Raw genomic sequence first — 20,486 nt, forward strand, 5'->3', positions numbered from 1 at the left:
ATCTTGCTTGAGAGAACCTTGCTATCTTAGAGTACACTGCCCGATTCTGTCAACTGGCTCTGAAAACGGACCTTAACGATGAGACTCTAAAGTCTCTGTATTGGACTAGAGCCAACTGTTTTTCCCCCCTTGACCTACCTGACATGAGTGAAGGAACCTGGAGAGAGGAGATCCTCCATGTTTGCATTGTGTCTACTCTCAGCTGATGCTAGCGTTAATAGCCACTGCAGAGCCAGAGCACTTGCCCACTGCAGGAAAACAGCCCGAACCCACCACAGAGCTGGATTCCCACCACTCATCCTGAGCCAAGGGCAATGCCAACAACGGTGCCGGAGCATGAGGCCACATCTTTCCGGGAGCTGAAAGTAGCTGCCCAGTCTGAGTGCCGTCTTCTATCTATGAGCCGGTGGGAAATAGGTAAGAGCAGGATGAGGATGACTGCCTCCCTCCTTCGATTCCACCCAATCCAAAGCCAACATCGCACACTGGTCAAAGCCAACACCGTAACCAGCTCAGAGACTGTTATGCCATTGAAAATACACCCACCCTGCCTCCCTCTTCCACCTCCTCTGCCCAGGCTAGTTGGTCCCTCGGCCCCGCCTTCACTGGTGCCCTTCAGTTCCTCTGCTCCTCTATTGGCTTTTACCTGTTTGGATCTGCTGTGGACTTCTAGTTTGCCAGCTCAGCTAAGGTGTTCCACCTCAGACCTCCAGGGCCTGTAGCTCCAACTCGGCCCGTCGAGCAGTTGACTCCGCCTTGGCTCCTCCCTTCCTTGGCTCCACCCATGACCGTCGTCCCATCGGCACCACCGTGCTTCCTTGTCCCCCCGGCTCCACCTTGGTCGGACATCGCCTTGCCTGCGGCGCAGACTTTCGAGCCTTCAGCTGCGCTTTGGCTCTCCACCCCTTTGGCTCCATCTGGCTCCACTTTCCCTGCGGCTGTCTGCTCCGCCCTGGTTCCTTCCACTGGAGCTTCCTTGACCAATGCCAAAGCCTCCTGAACCACATCCTCAGCCATTTTACGGCGCAAGGCCGCACCTTCCCGGAGGGGGGCGTTCTGTAACAGTTATGTTTAGTTAGTTCCATTTTAATGGATTTTTAGTTTGTTTATCTTCAGTTTCCATTGTTCTTGTTTTCCGCCACTATCTGTTGTCATGGTCTATCTGTTGTCTAAATTCGTTATTATTGTTTTTTTTGCGCACAAAAAGTATTCTCGTCGCTTGATAAACTTAAGGTTGAGCCACTGTAGTCACTTGGACTATTTTAACGATGTCTTTACTAACTTTTCTTGGCTGGCAGATATCAATTACCTTGCAGCCCAATAAGGAGTGAGCCAGCTCTCAGATTTAATCAAAAATATCTTAATTTGTGTTTCGAAGATTAACGAAAGTCTTACCGGGTTGGAACAACATGAGGGTGAGTAATTACTGACAGAATTTAAATTTTGGGGTAAACTAACCCTTTAATCCTTCTTCGTCTTCCTTGGAACTAAGCAAGACACACAGAATGTTACTTCAAATTGTTACAGCATAATTTAGACTAAAGATTTTATACACAAATTTGATTGACGTACAGTATATATTTTTTATTTTCAGTACAAATAGATTATTTATATACATATTTTAGTTATTTATTTCTAAAATTCTTCATTGATCATATTCGCATGGCAAGTGCTGTGATTTTACATCTCTGGTTGATATTATGCTATGCTTCATGTCTCAGAGTGATGAAGTGTAGATCCTGATCCACTGCAGCATATTCAGAGCAGGTCAGGTGACACATGAGGATGCTGTGCACATTTAACACTGAACACACAGGGACATCTAGTGGTCTCTTATGAAAACTGCACTGTTGCAAACCAATTGAGTCGAATATCAAGATGTTGCTTTTGCAATTTTAGGGAACCAAGTAACTTAGACAAGTCTCTTAATGTATTAACATTGTGGAATATCACATTCACACACATTCAATGTTTTATATGCTCTGTAGTTGTTATTTCTGTTATTTTCTCAGGGTATATAATGAGGCTCTGTCATGTTGATTATTATTCAATGGTGTATTTGAATTTGCGCTCACTGTATTTAGACTGCCCTTGGCTCCACACAACACACTTATCCACTCTGATTTTAGTGCTTGAGCCAATGAGGGTTGACAGTTAAGGTCACATGACCCAAATATTTCTGCCTCCACTCCCTCAAACCAATTTGCAAACACAACTGCTCCATGGGAAAGAAAGAGCCTTACAGCAAAAAAGACATTTGTGCATATGAACATAATTGAACATGATAAATACGTCCATATGAACATAATTATGTGTTTGTTGTTGTCAGCAATAAGAAATTATTGCATCATCTCAGTCTGAGACTGTTTTATAGCTAGATGATGTAAGATTGTATTCCAATAAATTTTCTCAGTGAAGATTTATCTTTCTCTTGCAGTATTTGGAAAGTGTTTCCAACCAGGTTTGCCTATAACACCATGTTCTAGTTTTGTAGAAGAAAAAAAGGTTTTATTTACTACCGTTTCTTTTGAATAACAGTCAAATATATTGAGCGTTTTTCTTGTTGTATTAACAGGGACCAGTGACCCATATGTGAAGTTTAAGATCGCAGGGAAGGAGGTTTTTCGCAGCAAGACAATCCACAAGAACCTGAACCCAGTATGGGAAGAGAAAGTCAGTCTGCTGGTGGAGAGTTTGAGAGAGCCGCTCTACGTGAAGGTAAATGATAAATAACAGTTTGAGTGCTTCGCTCCAGTCATTAAATTGACTGTAAAGCTTTTTATTTGCTGCTGAGGCATTAGTGCTTATTTATTGTGTTTGATTTGATGCAGCTAATGGAGATTGTAAAGAAGCCAATCTGTATATTTACACTTTAAACTGAACGCCAGTCTTACAGTCACAGTAACTCCTGCTTCTGTTCTTTGTCATGTGAAATGACATGCCTTACTGTCGTGTGTTTTCTATCCTCTGCAGGTCTTTGACTATGACTTTGGGCTGCAGGATGACTTTATGGGCTCTGCATATCTCTATTTAGAGTCCCTGGAGCACCAAAGGTCGCCTGATGCTTTGTGACACATTGACACATCTGAAACACAATCACAGTCTAAAATTAATCACTGCTGCCACCTAGTGATTTTGCATGTGCAAACAAGCGCTATTATAGTTAACTAAAACCAAAACCATAAAAATAAAAATAAAAATTGAATTAAAATAAACACTAACTAGAAAAAAAAAAAAAAAAAAATACTCAAACGTGTTTAAATTCAGGTGCCAAGCCACTTCTCATTTTCATTTAGCTTAACTTGATGTACTAAATAAAAATGTCAAAAACACAATAAAATTACTAAAATTTCAAGTCAAATGAAAATAAAAATGGAAAATAAAAACAAATTCAAAATATTAATAACTGTAAGGGTATCTCAATGATAGTAAACACATGAATGCTGTATGAAATGAAGAACATAATCTTTAATCATGGAATGTATTCGGTTGTTCATACTGAAGGTTCTCTCTGTGCCCTTTTAGGAACTTGGATGTGACCATTGAACTCAAAGATCCCCACTATCCCAACCATGACTTGGGTTCACTGGATCTGACTGTCAAACTTATTCCAAAAGAGGGAGACTTCAGGGAAACTGTGAGTATTTCATTTTCATATCTCTATGTTTTTCTAGCTGATGTGTTTAGGCTGAGAATATGAGCTGGAGGTGTGCGATGTGACATTGCTGGATCAGATGTGCCTGGAACATGCAATATTTACTCATCATCAAACCTGAATAGATATTAAGATGATTCCCCGAAAATTCCCATTGTTTCGTACTTTTAGGAAAATGCATGCATTCCGTTTCCATATTTCTGTCTACATGGTTCCAGTCAGGGAAACCTGAAAATATCAGGGAACTTATTTCTTCTTAAGCTCTACAGTACAAAGAACATTAGGAATTGTTCTTTACAAGTGTAATCTCTATAAAATGAATTTCATAAACACTTATCCAAACCTGTCCATTTTTGGAAAGTCATGGAAATGTATTGGTAAGGAGGTTAGGGAGCTCAGTATCAAATTAAAAAAAATATTTTATCTTTTAAAATGGAAATCTAAGGTAAACTAGTTCTCTCTTTGATTTTCACTACCGTTCAAAGGTTTGGGGTCCTTTTTTTTTTTTAAAGAAATTAATAGTTTTTTCAGCAAGAACACATTAAATTTATCAGTAGCGACAGTAAAGACTTTTACATTGTTACAATTTTTTTTTAATTTCAGATAAATGCTGTAACCTTTCTATTCTTCGAGTATCCTGCAAAAAAAAACAAAAAAAAAAACTGTTTTTCAACATTGATAATAATAAGAAATGTTTCATCAGCACCAAATCAGCATATTAGAATGATTTCTGAAGGATCATGTGACACTGAAGACTGGAGTAATGATGCTGAAAATTCAGCTTTGCCATCACAGGAATAAATTACATTTTAAAATACATTAAAATAGAAAACAGCTATTATAAATAATAGTTTTACTGTGTTTTTGATCAAATTAATGTAGCCTTGGTGAGCATATAAAATACTTCTTTCCAAAACATAAAAAAACCGACCCCAAACTTGTGAACAAAAGTATTTTTAGCCAAGGGTTTCAAATGGTTTTTCTAAGCAAATATATAGCATTTCACTAATTTGACCACAGTACAGAAGACTACAAATTTGTTTTCTGAGCTAGATGTGCCAATGTCTGACCTGGATGGTATTTCTAGTGCAAACTTTCCGGTATAAATCTATTGTCTAGAGAATATGCTCGGCATTGGCGGGCAGAATTTCAATGAGAGGAGATGAATCCAGTTACCTATTAGCCAGCTAGTCTTTATTACCCTGTCTTTACATAGAGCCTAATGCAGTCATATATCTTGTTTTTGCATATAGTAATTGTTGCTCTGGATGAAAGAGTACTTATTTCTCAGCATGTTTAACAGGGACACTGTGAGTTTATTGGGGAAATAATGGTGTTTTATGTAGAACTATACCAAGAGAAACCTTATATTAGTAACTTAAGCTCTGAGTCAATTTATCAAACATGTAATAAGTATTCAAGGACACCATCTTCTGATGTTTATTCTGCCTGATTAGTCTGATCAAAACATGATTGTGGCTAAATATGGTTTGGAATGCTAAAGAACTGCATATGGTACCATATATAATACACTGTGTTTATATAATATGTTTCTTGAAATGTATTATGTGAAGCAGGATGAAAATGCAATGAAAAACACTTCATGCAGTATGCTACTTTGTTGTGACGTGACATTTTGTGGAATCTAGTTCATCATCACAGAAATAAATATGGATTTTTTCATTTATAATGAAAATAAAAAACTCTTCAGTTTTGGCAGCTATGATTATTATATATTTTTATTTTTATATATTTATGTAATAATATTTTGGCAGCAATTTGTTTCTGCATATTTTGGCAGGAAATGTATTAAGAAACATATTTCTTTCTCAATGTATTAAGATATTACTTGTGGTTTCCGGAAGTGAAACATCAGCATATTGTATATTGTGGGATACAGTGATCTTTGTACTGTGCATATTAAACAGAATATAAGCAGGATGACCTCAACAATTAATTATGATCCAACCACTTATAACACCTCTATGGATCTCTCTCTCTTTCTCTCTCTCTCTCTCTCTCTCTCTCTCTCTCTCTCTCTCTCTCTCTCTCTCTCTCTCTCTCTCTCTCTCTCTCTCTCTCTCTCTCTCTCTCTGTGTTTGTGTGTGTGTGAGTGTATTATGGGTATGACTTGACTTAGTTTTGGTCAACTAACAAAGCTTTGAACGACAACATTTTCTGATTTTCTCAGTTTCTATGTGATTTAGTAGTTTTATTAGCTTCTAATGGCTGCCCCCAGACCATATAGCTTCCCCAGGCTGCCTCCTTATGACCCCTTGACTCTTCTGAACTGTATTCAGACTGGCTGTCAGGTTCACCTCTAACACCCTGTTAGAGAGGGCAAGGGGTGGCTTTATAACGCTTTGTCTCATTCACAGACCATGCTTATGAGAAGGAGCTGGAAACGATCCAGTAAGGTAATAACAGCATGAACTGATCCCTGCCTTCTCCAATTCTCTGCTCAGACTGAAGAGGGCAGTGACCCCAGCCCTTTTCATTTTTTACCCCTGCTTACTTTTTTTTTTTCAGTTGTAAAACCGGCTTTTGCTAACTTTATTTTCTATGTGCTGCAATATGCAAGGTAAGAAACGCTGCCATCTGGTGTACACCAAAGTGCACCTTTTTCAAGTGCTTTGTCCTGCCTTTAAATGTAAGGCTGAAATCAGATTCAAATTCAGGGCTGCTATAGTTTCCTTTGTGTATTGTAGCAACTGACTGAGAAAATAAAGCATTCTCTGTTCTTGCCATCTTCATATTGCATTGACTGCACGGTGCATGTGCTGCAGTGTTCTGTGAGGAGATAATGCACTTTATCATTGTTGTACACTTTAAAAGTGTACTTGATAACAATGCATATGCAGGATGTGATCAGAGCAACCACTTATTTATAACCTGGTGATTTTAAATATGTGTTCTTCTCTTACCTTGAAAATGATGCATATTTTGCCTGATTTAATGCCTCATAACATTATTATTATTTTGATTTTTTTCTTGGTAAATTTGTGTGGTGGGTCTGTGAACAATATCTTTTTTTAAATAAAACAAATTATTTTTTGCTCTTTATTTCATTGCTTTATCTATACATCCAAATGACAATTTTGGTCTCTGAACCTGATATATTTGTATGAAATCTTATCATTAACTAAAATTATATAGCTGAAATAAAATAAAATATAAATATTAGATTATAATTAGAAATGTTGCCTTGGAAACAAACTAATTAAAAAAAAATCTAATTAAACTGAAAATCTAAAAATAAAATTGAATTCAAAATATTAATACAATTATAATATAATATAATACTAAAATAACACTTACTGTAAATATTTGAGGAGTAAATATTTAAAAAGGTTCTCAAAATAGCTGGCTGAATCATTATTTTCCTGTTGATCATTGTTTGAAACAATCTGTATTGTAAAGCGTTAAAAAGATAAAAGTGATTGACAGGTAATAATCAAATATTCCTATTCATTTTTTTTAAAGCGTTAAGCTGTTCCTTGTCATCCTCACTATTGATCTTTAAGTTAAAATTCTGTTATAGTTTTACATTTATTTGCATATTATTTTCTTCCTTGTGTTGTGAATGGATTTTGTACTGTATGAAAGTGGCATGTTGGTCTGGGACGGGAATAATGTACTTTACTCTTTGTCTCTGGTTCATACGTGCATGTGTGAAGCAGACCTTTCTGTTGCCTGCTAAGTGAAAGTCCTAGTTTCAGTGGTAATTTGTGGTCTTCAAGTGGAGTCCCAGTTTAAGACATTTCTAACACGCAACCTAGTTGCATTGATTTGCGCTACTCAAGAGAACAAAATACACAGCTCTCAGCTGCATGTTCCCAGCAGAGGTCAAGTAACTCCTATTTTGTTTAGTCTAATGTTAGAGCCCAACTTTCAGAGAGGCCCAGAAACATGAAAGTGGCTCTCCAGCATGTGGATAAGGACGTCCTGCTGAAAGGCTTACCCTACCCAAGCCTTTGAAGCTCCAAAGTGGGCCATGTTGGCTGGGACTCGGGAATACTGTAACAGCGCTACGATAACTACTTTTACACTGCTTGCGGTGCACACTTGGGTGTTTCTTCTATTTATACTCCCTATTTCTCTTTCATTTCCAAAATACTGTAAACGATGATCTCTGTATATGCAAATCAATTTGTAATTGATACATCTCCAAAATTAAGATTTCTGCTCTGATATACAGTATGAATTTAAAGAAAACTCCACCCTGAAGTTCATGCAAGAACAAAACTTTTGCTAATGCAGCTGTTAGACAAAATTAAATTTTTTTACATCCAGTTTTACTTAATCTGCATCATGATTTTTATTTTTCTCCCTGTATCATTTCAATGAGATAATACAGCCTTTTTATTCACTATTAGGGAACATCACATCAAAAATGAACTTCTTATTTTTGGTCAGTGTCATTGGCGGAGCTCTGAATTCTCATGTTAACCCACACACAAACACAAACATAGTCACTTTACAGTGATTGTGTGGAGTCAGCATATTGTACGAATATCTGGAGAGAATGTCATTAGCTGCCTGCTTTTAACATCAAAGGTGTGGGTTTTTTTTTCAGAATGGGTTTACTCTGAGTTTAATGAAATGCATTTTAAACAAGAAACATTTTAATAAGGACTATATTAATTAAGCACAGAGATATCTGTTAAAATAGTTTGTTTGGCAAGTGTCTTGCTGTGCTGAAGTCAAGAAGATACCTGATGCTCAAAGACTGCATTTGCTTTGGAGTTATTGGAATAATCCCAAAAAAACTCATATTTCAACAGCAAAAAAAGAAGAAGAGAGAAATAAGCCGCTTTTCCACCGCCTGGCCGAATGGTTCTCATTTCGTAACCGTTCCATTCCGTGCCGATCCAGGCCAGCCGGTACGGTTACGGTTTCATTTTCCACTGTGGGGCTGATAATGGCCGCTCTTTGGACTGTAATACAAACTTGCACGTGACGGTTTACTGTGTTTATGTCACTCAAATAGCTCACTTAACCAGTTACAGAGAAACAGGTAGCCAGGCAACAGACAAAGTGACCAATCCTGAGTGGCGACGTCACTTCACGGATTCTAAAAGAATTCCGGGCCGAGAACGGTTTGTAATCGTGTGCCGTATACCGTGTACCGTACCAGGCTCAAGTGGAAACACAACTGGAACCGTTCCTTACCATTCTCAGAACTGTTCGGCCCGACTGTGAAAAAGCAGCCATAGTCTCGGCTACTGGTGTAACTCTTGTTCCCTGATGGAGGGAACGGAGACAAAAAATAATGTCAAAATACCGACACTAGGGGTCACCCTTGAGAGTCCCAAACACCTCTGACGTATTCAGAAAAGGCCAATGGAACTGGTGTGTGGAATTTGCATGCCAGGCCACGCCCGCAAACATACGGGTATATAAGGCAGGCTGGCTTGCACACACACTTCAGTTTTGTTCTGAGGAACCAAGACAGCATCTCAACCCCTCAGTGAGAATTCAAGTTGTGGCAGGAGGGACACAATGTCTCTGTTCCCTCCATCAGGGAACGAGGGTTACACCAGTAACCAAGACATTCCCTTTCTGTCTGTAACTTTCGACGATGTGTCGAAATACCGACACTAAGGGGTCTCTATACTAAACACCACAGCTTGAACTGTGTCACGAGGCATGGCGGTGCAAATGCGGGCAAACCACCACAAAATTCTGCGTCAATCCGAATCAATCCAAATCAACATTCACAGAACTAGGATTAGTCGCAACCCACCGCCTTTTTTCGGTACAATGAAGTAAGGGCTTTGTAAAACCCCTTCTTTATCCCGGCTGGAGCGACAGGCTCTATTGCGTCCTTCACCAGTAGGGCCGCATCCGCCGCACCCAAGACAGGGTGCTTGCCTGCCACCGAATCGCGATTGCTCTGATGACCCATCACGATGGCGCCAGAGGTGTCAGAGGAACAACTGTTTTTGACATCTGCGGTAAAAAAGGCTGCAGGCAGCTCGACGCTGCATCCTTGCTACCCTCGTCAATCAGCAGAGGAGCGTGCCTCGTGGCATCTTTCCGAGGCAATAATTCTAATCGCCTCAGTCTGCTTTTCTACTGCCGAGAACTGCTGGGCAAAGTCCTCGACAGAAGGAAAGTGAAAAGGCCACCCCGTGAGATAGGGTGTAGAGAAAGTGCACTTTGTCAAGCTCCCTCACCTCCACAAGGTTAGCCAAGGATGGCATTCTAGGTCCATGAATGTGGACATCGTCTGGCCGAGAGACCGCGTCGTCACTTTAGTTGCTCTGAGAGCAACCACAGTTGCAAACGCAGTTCCCGCATCAATCTCGGCTTAACACTACCCTCGTGCAGCTCTTTCAGAGGTTTTGCCTGATGGACCTGCAGGATCGCCATGACATGCAGGGAAGTGGCGACCTGTCCAACGGCACTATAAACCTTCATCCCTATGTAGGAATTAGTCTTATAGGCCGTTCTACCAGGTGGTATCGTTTATCTGTACACCCTGAATAGAGAGACCGCTTTTGTGATGAAATCCAGCAGTAGATGCTCTATTGCAGAGGTAAATGGATTTTTTCTCTTGCTAGAAGATGCTGGCTTAGGTTCTGAAGAACAAAGATGATGTGTGTTTGCAAGCCTTATATACCTGTATGTCCGGGGGTGTGGCCTGGCATGCAAATTCCACACGCCAATTCCATTGTTTTTTTCTGAATACATCAGAGATGTTTGAGACTCTCAAGTCGGCCTCTACTGTCGCTATTTTGACACAATGTCGAAAGTGACCTACGGAAAGGGAAGTTAAATTTCACAAAGTAAAGTGTATTAAAGTCCCCCGTGGTGAAAATCAAACTTTTAATGTTGTTTGTATGTCTATGTGGTGTTTTTAATATGCTTTAAGACCAACCATGTGCAAATTCATAAGTCAGCACCATTGCTGAGTATTTTCAAAAAACGTGGTTTGAAATTGCTGGTGTGTCCTACGTCACAAACTACCTTGTAACCAATCACGTCAACGTGTGATTGACAACGAGCGAATCTCTGAGCTGATGTGAGTGAGTAGAGGCGGGGCCAATTTGCATATTCATAGAACTGCATATACTGATTGAGGCAAGGGTGTGGAGTTACATTCAAGCTATGTTAAGACATGAAGAATTTTTTTTTTCAAGGAAAAAACTTTTAAATATGTAATTTTGGTGATCAAAGATGAGTTTTAAGGGATCCCATTATTGACTATAGTGGGACTTTAAGACTAAACATTTTTGCATCTTAATGTTGTTTTCATGTTAAAGTGATAGTTCACACAAAAATGTTAAATTCTGTCATCATTTACTCACTCTGAAGTTGTTCCAAACCCATATGTAGGCTACTTCTTTCTTCTGCTGAATACAAGCGAAGATATTTTGAAATCGGTAATCAAACAGTTGATGGGCCCCATTGACTTCCATATAATTTTTTCCCCTCCATACTATGGAAGTCAATGGGGTCCACCAACTGTTTGGTTACCCATATTCTTCAAAATATCTTCTTTTGTGTTCAGCAGAAGAAAGAAATTCATACAGGTTTGAGACAATTTGAGGGCGAGTAAATGATGACAGAATGTTTATTTTTGGGTGAACTATCCCGTTAATGGGGACAATTAAACCCTACTTAGTAGTAGACTTTAGCGTCTTTTATTCTCTCATTAATGTAAGGCATAAATAAATATATGGTAAAAAAAAAAAAAAAAAAAGTTATAATGCTAGTATTTGTTGTACTACATTTAATGTATTCTTGATTTTTAAAAAAAATCTTCCTAGGCTTAATTTTCTGTTCTGCAAATTAATACTGACTTTTTATTTATTTATTTAATTGTGGATTAAATATAACCTAAATATTTCTTCATGAGATTCACCCTATATGTGGACTGGATCTTAGAAGAGGTTGAGGAGACTTCTGTTGTTCATTTCATACCCTACCATTCAAAAGTTTGGGGTCAGTAGGATTTTATACAGCAAAAATGAATTAAATTGGTAATAAGTGACAGTAATGACTTTAAAAATATTAAAGAAGATTTCTATTTCATAGAAATGCCGTTTTTTTATATTCTTATATTCATCAAAGAATCCTGCAAAAACAACAACAACAACAACAACAACAACAACAACAACAAAAAAAAAACACTGTGGTCATGGTTCCAGTATTTAGAACCAAAATTAAGGAGACAGTTGTTGTCAGATTTCATTGGTGATTTCAAATCTGAAATTTATTCGTAAACTTGGTGAACAGATTTGGAGAACTGCCCGAGATGCGTTTCAAAGATGGCTGCCGAAAATTACTTGCATTTGACAGGAATAAATTACATTTTAATACAGTATATAATTAAATAGAAAGCAGTTAATTTAAATTGTATTTCACAATATCACTGCTTTTACTGTATTTTTGATCAAATAAATGCAGCAAACACCGTGTCCTAACCAGACGCGATGCGATAAGATTCCAGTGACAAGCAATTTAGCCTATTTGTCTGCCCACACCAGAAGCGACATGAGCACGCGACAACGAGATGCGTCAAAATCAATCAAAACCCACAGCCAATCAGAACAGCGTGTGGGCGGGCTCTCGCGGGCATGTGCACAGCACCAGAGAATAATATTGACGGCGGCATGCGCAAGAAAACGGAGAAGTAGATATTACACCATTTAAACATTATTAAAATACATACTGAGTTACTAAACAATCTTTGTCAAAAATACACTTGTTTGTTCACAGTTTGAACGTTCTTGTTTCTATTTTATTTAATTTCAAGATCTGAATTATCCATTGTACTGAGCTTATTATAATATTGCCACACTTTGTGTTTGTTGTTCCAGCCGCGACGTTGCAGAAAAATAGAAACCGTTTCTAAAATAGAATCGGCTGGTTAGGACAAAAACTCCTATTAACATGGAAAATATACCTTTTATCGACGATACCGTCGCGTCGCGTGTAGTTGGGACACGGTGTAAGAGACTTCTTTCAAAAACATTTAAAAAATCTTACTGACCTCAAACATTTGCATAGAAGTGTATGTTTTACTTGAGGAAAGATACCGTTGACACACTGATGTCTGTGTTTGTCTCTGTTTTTGCAGTGCTGTGCATTCTCTCTGTTTATGTTTTCCTTACTTACCCCAAAATATGTCTTTCATGTTGCTGAACTTAATGCACTTTTGTACATTGCATTTTTGACCACAAACACATTGTTTGCTGTTCACATTTAATTTTTTGCATCTTTTTTAGTCATTTCACTGACTTTCTCTTCACATTGGATTGTATCCTGCCTGACGTGAGTATGTGTCTGGGTGTGTGTTTGTGTCACATTGCAGCATCAGAGTCTGAGGTTATCAGACATTCACAGGAAGGCTCAGCTGTGGAGAGGCATAGTTAGCATCAGTCTCATTGAGGCCCATAACCTCCAGCCTATGGACGCCAATGGCCTCAGTGACCCTTATGTCAAATTCAGAATGGGACATCAAAAGTACAAAAGTAAGGTATGGTCCACATGAGCTGTATTCCAGTAGTTTGTTGTTCATTTGAGACTTTTTCTTTCATGTAATGTAAATTCTAATCGAGTGTGTTTCTTTTCTGCTGTGCAGACCATACCAAAAACACTAAACCCCCAGTGGAGAGAGCAGTTTGACTTCCACCTGTTTGATGAACAGGGTGGTTTCATTGACGTCACCGTCTGGGACAAAGATGCTGGGAAGAAAGATGACTTTATGGGCAGGTTGGTCATGCACTTGGCTTTTATTGTGTATCTATATGGAGTTTTGTTATTCACATGCTCTCATGGTCTGATCTGATTAATTATATCCCTTAAATATTATAGCTTTTTGGAAACATGAGGATATGATATTCACTGCAGCAATATGAGGAGGGGGTCAAAAAGGCCTATTTGTTTTTAAAGGAACTTACTATGCTGTTTAGCAGTGGCTCTCAGCAAACTTCCAATTAGATGACTCTAATTATTTAAAATAAGACTTTAAATCAACTAAAACAGCTAAAAATCAAGAAGTAAAGTGAAATAATTTTTCTGAAATTATTTTAATTAAACAAATGTATTTGTTTGTTTGTTTGAAAACCTGGATATATAATGGACATTTAAAAGTGTGATTTTTAGACCTGGGAAAGTCATGCAAAAAAACTTGGACATTTCTATGCAATTTTCTAGTTATGTCAAGCCCTAAAATATTTTGAGTAGGAATCATAGAGAAATTGCCATTTGTGATTTAAAAACAAAACAAATCAAACTCTTTGTTTGTGAAATTTTAGGCTTTGATCTCAGAAGTTTATACTGTATATGTTTCATAGTGGGCGAGATCTAACAAGATCTTTTGGCGCATTTTGCTTGTTTCGACTTTTGACTAGTGGGATTTTCTGTAATGTAGTTTTTCACCTTGAATTCTGCTGTTAAACATGATTATTTTAAAAGGAAGTTAAAATAATGCAGGCTAACTACTTTAAATAGTATTGATTAACAACCTTGTATAGCCTACAGTAAGGCAGTCTTTAAAGGTCTATTAAAAAATTAATTTCCCTATAGAGAAATTGAATGGAGTTTTTGTTTTGGGAACCCGAATTTTGCACTCAATTAAATAACAGGTTTGCTGTATATTGCAGCTAAAGTCATTCATGCTCCAGTCTGAACTGTCCTCTCATAGACAGTTTCTGTGTGTGTCTGTCTGTCTGTGTGTGTGTGTGAAAGAAAGAGGGTCTAGAGGGTCTTCGAGAGACTCAGCCTCTGACAAAACCCCATTAGAAGTGACAGTAGAGTTAATGGCTGTGCGATGTGGGAATGAGGCATCAGTTTACTTAGTTTCCTGTCTGTCCCCTACACCAGTCCTCCAGCTTCCAGTCGTTCATAGAGGTGGCATGTCAGGATCGGTCGGGTGGCATTCTTGTAATTGGCTATTTCCCCCCTTTAAACACTCATCTGCTTGAGTTGTTCAGCACTGATGTTCACATTATTTGCCCCATTCAGGATCAATTGAAGCTTTCAGTACCTGCGTGATGTTCCTGTAGAGAAAAACACATTGTCACAGTGGGAACAAGCAGAGGAATATTTATGAAATATTTGCTGAGAACAAACTGTATTAGCGGTTATTTAGCCGTCTCTCTTGTGCTTTCTTTCTGCCTCTTGCACTTTTTCTCTCTTCTTCTTTGTTGCTACTAGAGTGTTGGAGAATGTTGATAAAAAGTGATCAGTTTCTAAATCAGATAATAAATCGTAACAGGTTTTTATAATCACAAAGAATAATCACATTAAAGTAGGTCTCATATACAGTTCCACGATAATTTTATACATCCATACACTACCTTTCAAAAGCTTTTTTAATGTTTTTGAAAAAGTATTATTATTATTTATGTTGACAACAGTTGTGCTGCTTAATAGTTTTGTCGAGACCATACACATTTTTTTCAGGATTCTTTGATAAATAGAAAGGTCAAAGAATGACATTTATTTGAAATAAAAATCTTTTGTAACATTATACATTTCTTTACTGCCACTTTTGATAGTTTTAAGCCATCCTTGCTGAATAGTTCTTTCATTAAAAAAAAAAAAAAAAAAAAAAAAAACCTTACTGACTTTTTCTTTTAAGGCTATGTTTACACGGAAACAATCTGAAGAGAAAACGCAAAATGCGTTATCACTTTTTATTCTGCGTTTAGACGAGCGTTATGGGGGGGAAATCTGCGTGCATATGGTGACGCAAAAGTGGAGATGGTCCTCACTGCAGAGCATAAAATCCGGGGGGAGGAGTCAGATAAAATCCAACTCCTCCCACCTTACATACCTAAACCTACCAATCTCCACCCCCTGATCCCTAAACCCACCCCTAAACCTACCCATCTCCACCCCTAAACCTACCAATCTCCACCCCTTATATAAGATCCGACTCCTCCCCTCGGATCTTGTGTACTGCATTGAGGTGCTACTGCAAAAGTGTGTGAAATTCGATGTAGTATGCACTCCAGGCGGCTAGGTGGCAATGTGAAACACTGCCACACAACAACACCAAGTCCGCGCGCCTGCGTACAGCCTTCCTTCTACTTCTCTCCCTAGTAGCGCGAAATCAGAGTTTTGCGTTTTTACCCTTTAGACGGGAATGTGACGGTGGAGTGTTTTTAAGATTTCCACTCTGGAGGGTGGTTTCACTTTTTTTGCATTTTTAAGCCCCAAAAATGCCGTCGCCGTCTAAAGGAAAGGCACATCTGATAAAATATTTTTTTTTTTTTTACCCGCGAGCGTTCTCGTGAAAACAGGGCCTAAATCATAATACATTCTTTACATTTCAGTTTTGACTTGGAAATGACTAAATCATTTCTTCCCCAACACAAAATCACCTGTCATGTCAACATCACTTTTAATTTTCACCATTAAACTTCACAGAGTATTTGTACATTTGTTTTTGACCAAATGAAAGAGCCAAATTTTAACAAGAGTGCCATTTTTAACAAAACCAAATTTTTTGTCAATTTATACAGTTTTTCAAAAGTTACTTTACTTGTTTATCAAGGAGAGAACAGTGTCAGTGAAGAGCTTGAGATGAAGTATCAGATTTTGTGACTTTTGACAAAAGAATAGAAGTAGTATTTAATTGTACTTTATGTATTTAGAAAACATAATACGCTAGCAATAAAGTTTGCTTTAGCATAGCAAAGGAGACGACCATTTTTTGTGCAAATGTCCTTTCTGCATTCTCATTGCTGTCATTTCCATTACAAAATGACTATTTTGAGTAAATTACATTAGTGTATAACCATTCGAGTGATGGGGAAAAAATGATAGAACGTGTTTTAAATAGTTTAATTTCTCAAAGGCAGCATGATGCCCTCAGTAAAATAAATGCCCATTTGTTTAACATTTTGTTTAGATTACTCCCAATGCTGGTGATTTAGCTTTTCCTTCGTTTCTCTCACTGCAATGTCAGTTTCTTTATTTTCTATTGTGTCTTTCTATTGTCTTACACATGAAAACCTGTAAGACATATATGTTTGTCATATGATGATTATGATGGTGTGTGTGTGAGTTTCAGGTGCCAGGTGGACCTCTCTCTTCTGTCAAAAGAGTGCACACACAGACTGGACATACCTTTGGATGAAGGTGAGGGCACGCTGGTGCTGCTGGTCACCCTCACAGCCTCTGCTGCTGTCTCCATCGCTGACCTGTCTGTCAACATATTGGACGACCCTCGTGAGAGGAAAGAGATTCTTCACAGATATGTAAGGACAAAGCTATTATATTCAGAACACTGGGAGTGTACAGCCAGCAATAATTATGACTTGATAAACATGCTAAATAGCATCTTAAAGGGATAGTTCACCCAAAAATGAAAATCCTGTCATCATTTACGCACCCTCATGTCAGTCTGAACCCACAAGACTTTCATTCATCTTTGGAACACAAATGAAGGTTTTTTTTTTTTAATGAAATCTGAGGAATTTCTGTCCCTCCATTGACAGTCTAAGCAACTACCACTTTGACGCTTCAAAAAGTCCATAAAGAGAAAAACTAATTTCACATATTAACATTCATCAACGCACACATCAGATATGGTAAAAGGAAGCTCAAGCATGCTTGCTTGGTAAAATGTTTAATGAATTTATTGGGTTGTTTTAAATATTAAACATCACATCATAACACTAGTTATATGTAATACATTTTACTAAATGACACCAATGATCAGTAATGTAAACAATCGGTCATGATCATTTTTCTTGAAAAAAAACCCAACAGGATGCTTTTAAGAAAATATCTGAGATCTTAAGAATTTGGAAAAATTTTACAAACTTCTTTGAATTTATCTTAAGAAACTTCTTTCTTGAGAAGATTTTGTTCTAGGTCTAAATATTTTTGATAAGATAAGCTTATGCTATTTTTCGATAAATGTCTCTATAGAGTCATTTAGTAGGTGTTTTAGAGTGACACCACATCATTTACTCCAAACTTTCTGTCCCTATATCATTAAAAATAGTGTTCTGATAAAGTACCGTATTGAAGTGTCCTCTCTCAGAGTATATGTGCCTCATATGCATAGATGGAGCTGAATTGCATCTCAGTTGGTGCTGGGTTCTCAGACCTGGCAGAACCTCAGCGATATGACCTCCTTTTGAAAAGCGCTCAACCTCTGGGGGCCAGAGATTGGTTCAGGCCTGTAGAGAGACGGATCGGGCCTCCCCGCTCTCTGAGGAAAGGGAGAGAGGTGCTGATTTGGGATAGAGAGCTGTGAAGGAGAGCAGTAGTGGGGGGCTGTGACAGGCTCTTTTCAGGCAGGGTGTGCTCTTGAAAGGCCCAGGCTGAAAGGAGCCCAGTGTCCCTATGCTGAGGCCTTTGGCCCATCATGGCCCCGAGGCCCTCCAGTCCTCACTCTAGCACAATGCTCTCAGCCTTTCGCTTTGTCTTTAGCCCATTAACCCTTCGTTCGCGGCTCTCCGCCACCTCTTTACATGCCAATAGCGAGGGACAGGGCTGAAACAAAAGGGCCACTTTTTGTTCACACTCTTGTCTGCTCGATACAGCTGCTCTCGGGGTGTAACGCGTCAGAAGATGCTTTTGAGTCGCAACCGTTTTTAGAGCCCCAACTTGTTTAGTTTTGCTTTCGCAGGCAGTGTGTTTCGCTAACCTGGTTCTTGGCGAAACATGGGTTTGTGCGCAATACTCTGCTCTAATTGAAGTGGGAAGTCATGCTGGGAGATGTGTTTGATCTTCGGTTAAGTACCAGTGGAAAACACTCCACAGGCCAAACGGCGGACGGGTGACCTACATAACCGTGCACATTACGGGCTAGCGGCATCGTGCTCTGCGCCGCCACCTTGTCGCCCCACGTCCACTAGGAGGAGCTGTTGGATCAGAATTGGAAGGAGAAATTTGTGTCTTCTGACAAGGAAGAGGGGGGGAGATGGGGTACTGGTCGCTGAGATGGGAGGGGCTGGTGTGCAAAATGAAAAGAAAAGCTATTTCACCTTGCACAACACCAGTCTTTTTTTTTGTGGCAAAGGATAGATGTTCCGCTCCCTCATTCCCCACCCGCTCCCCCACCTTGTACTCTGCATCCAGGCATTCATTAGCACCCTAGCCTGCAGTCCGATGGGGACAGATATGCTCCAGAGTAGATGGGGCTAAATGGAGGATGGGACAGTGGATTTAAAAAAAAAGACTTTAATTTGTCCCCACTATTAGCATATTCCCCGTTCCCTGCTTGACACCCGTTCACAGAAGTGAATTTAATAGAGATGTACCTTATCAAGCGTGGCAGATAACAGAAAGTGCCGGTGTTAGTGCCGCACAATATGCCTTAAACAGATTATCCCAGGCAGGGTGGTGGTCCAGCCGTATGTGAAAGTGATGGGGCCAGGGGCACAAGTGAGAGCGTTGGCTTGCAACGTTTTCTACCTCTCTATCGCTGTTTGATCAGCTGTCTGAGGATAACCGAATATATAATAGCCACCAATAACTAGTTATCAACGCTTGCTGTTAAAGTGCTAGGGGGGCTGCCTCCAAACAAATAAAGTGTTTAAGCACGGGAGGTTGGGTGGTGGAGGTATAGGGATGCTGTGAAACTGCAGATGCTCCCAATTTAAACTGTGGATGCCCTCACTTGCCGGGGATGGGGGTTGGGGGGTTGCATTGAACACAATTAAGTATTTTAATGCAGCATTGCACCAGGCTCAGATACATCATTAAAGTGGAGGAGGCATATCAGATGGCTTTCAGTGCTTTGCATATAGGGTGTGTGGGCACGAGAGCTTTGTCAAGGTTTGTTAAAGGCACAGAATGAAGACGTCTGTCGCCGTTTACCTGTCATTCAGCACGTCATGCCACATCTCCGACTCTTTGATTTACTCCACAAGCTTTACTTGACATAGGCCTAGTCAAAATGCATGTACGTTTTTCATTTAGCTTATGTAGACATTTTTGCCTAAAGTTGAGTTGGCTTGATTTTTCTGTGTGCACACAATAAATTGTTTATGAGATCGGTGAAAATTGGTAACACTTTACAGTAAGGTTGTATATGTTGAATTAGTTAAGGCAATAGTTAAAATGAACAGTACTTGTACAACATTTATTAATCATGGGTAATGTTAATTTGATATTTATTTATTTATTTATTGGCCAGCTAGCAAATAACAAAATAATAATAATGCATTATTTATTTATTTTTATTTACCTTTAATAAGTGCATAATAAACTATTAATTGACGATCCAACAATTAACAGTAATAATCATAATTCATTTATCTACATTTAATAAACGCATAAATACAACTATTGATGAGCTAATAATGAACAATATAATAATAATTATTTAATCACAATAATGAATGAATTAACAAAGAACACTACTATAATATAATTGTGTTAATTGAATTCATAACTATATGTTAGCCTTATTATGAGGTGTTTCCAAAACATATTCGAGTTTATTTCTGTATTTTCATTCATAGATTTGCATTTAATCACATTCTTTGAGTCGTTCTGGATTTTAAAAATGAAAAGAATGAGCCTCAAATACGATTGCATCTTTTTTAGAGCTCATGGAGCTTAGTCTTTAAGCAGTTATTTCCCAATATTCCCAGAGAGGAAGACTGCATCTGTTTGCACTTCACAGCTGTTGTTGTAAGCTGAGAGAAATTATGCATTTTAATAGTAGTCAGGTGAGTGCGGGCGACTCGTGTGTAATGGACGTTAATGGGCATCAGGGCCAGGGTGACCTCTGCTGAAGTGGTGGCGCACAATTCCTCTCTGGCCCTGTCACTCGCTTCCAAATCAAAATGTGAACAAGTAAAGCAATGTGTGTGTGTGTGTATGTGTGTAAGGATGGGAAGTAGGAGGA

The 20,486-nt window shown here is 38.8% G+C and overlaps 1 protein-coding gene across 6 annotated transcripts in view; it reads left to right on the top strand.

The window, feature by feature from the left end:
• Positions 1-20,486, top strand: part of mctp1a (multiple C2 domains, transmembrane 1a) — a 302,675-nt gene that overhangs the window by 111,888 nt on the left and 170,301 nt on the right. For all 6 annotated transcript variants that reach the window (XM_079870387.1, XM_079870389.1, XM_079870388.1 and 3 more), the window contains exons 3-9: positions 2,576-2,718; positions 2,974-3,053; positions 3,526-3,637; positions 6,034-6,072; positions 12,978-13,142; positions 13,248-13,378; positions 16,689-16,875. In XM_079870387.1, the coding sequence (XP_079726513.1) occupies positions 2,576-2,718; positions 2,974-3,053; positions 3,526-3,637; positions 6,034-6,072; positions 12,978-13,142; positions 13,248-13,378; positions 16,689-16,875 (857 nt within the window). The remainder of the gene's footprint in view (positions 1-2,575; positions 2,719-2,973; positions 3,054-3,525; positions 3,638-6,033; positions 6,073-12,977; positions 13,143-13,247; positions 13,379-16,688; positions 16,876-20,486) is intronic.

This window comes from Squalius cephalus, assembly GCF_949319135.1.
Source record: "Squalius cephalus genome assembly, chromosome: 5".
NCBI lineage: Eukaryota > Metazoa > Chordata > Actinopteri > Cypriniformes > Leuciscidae > Squalius > Squalius cephalus.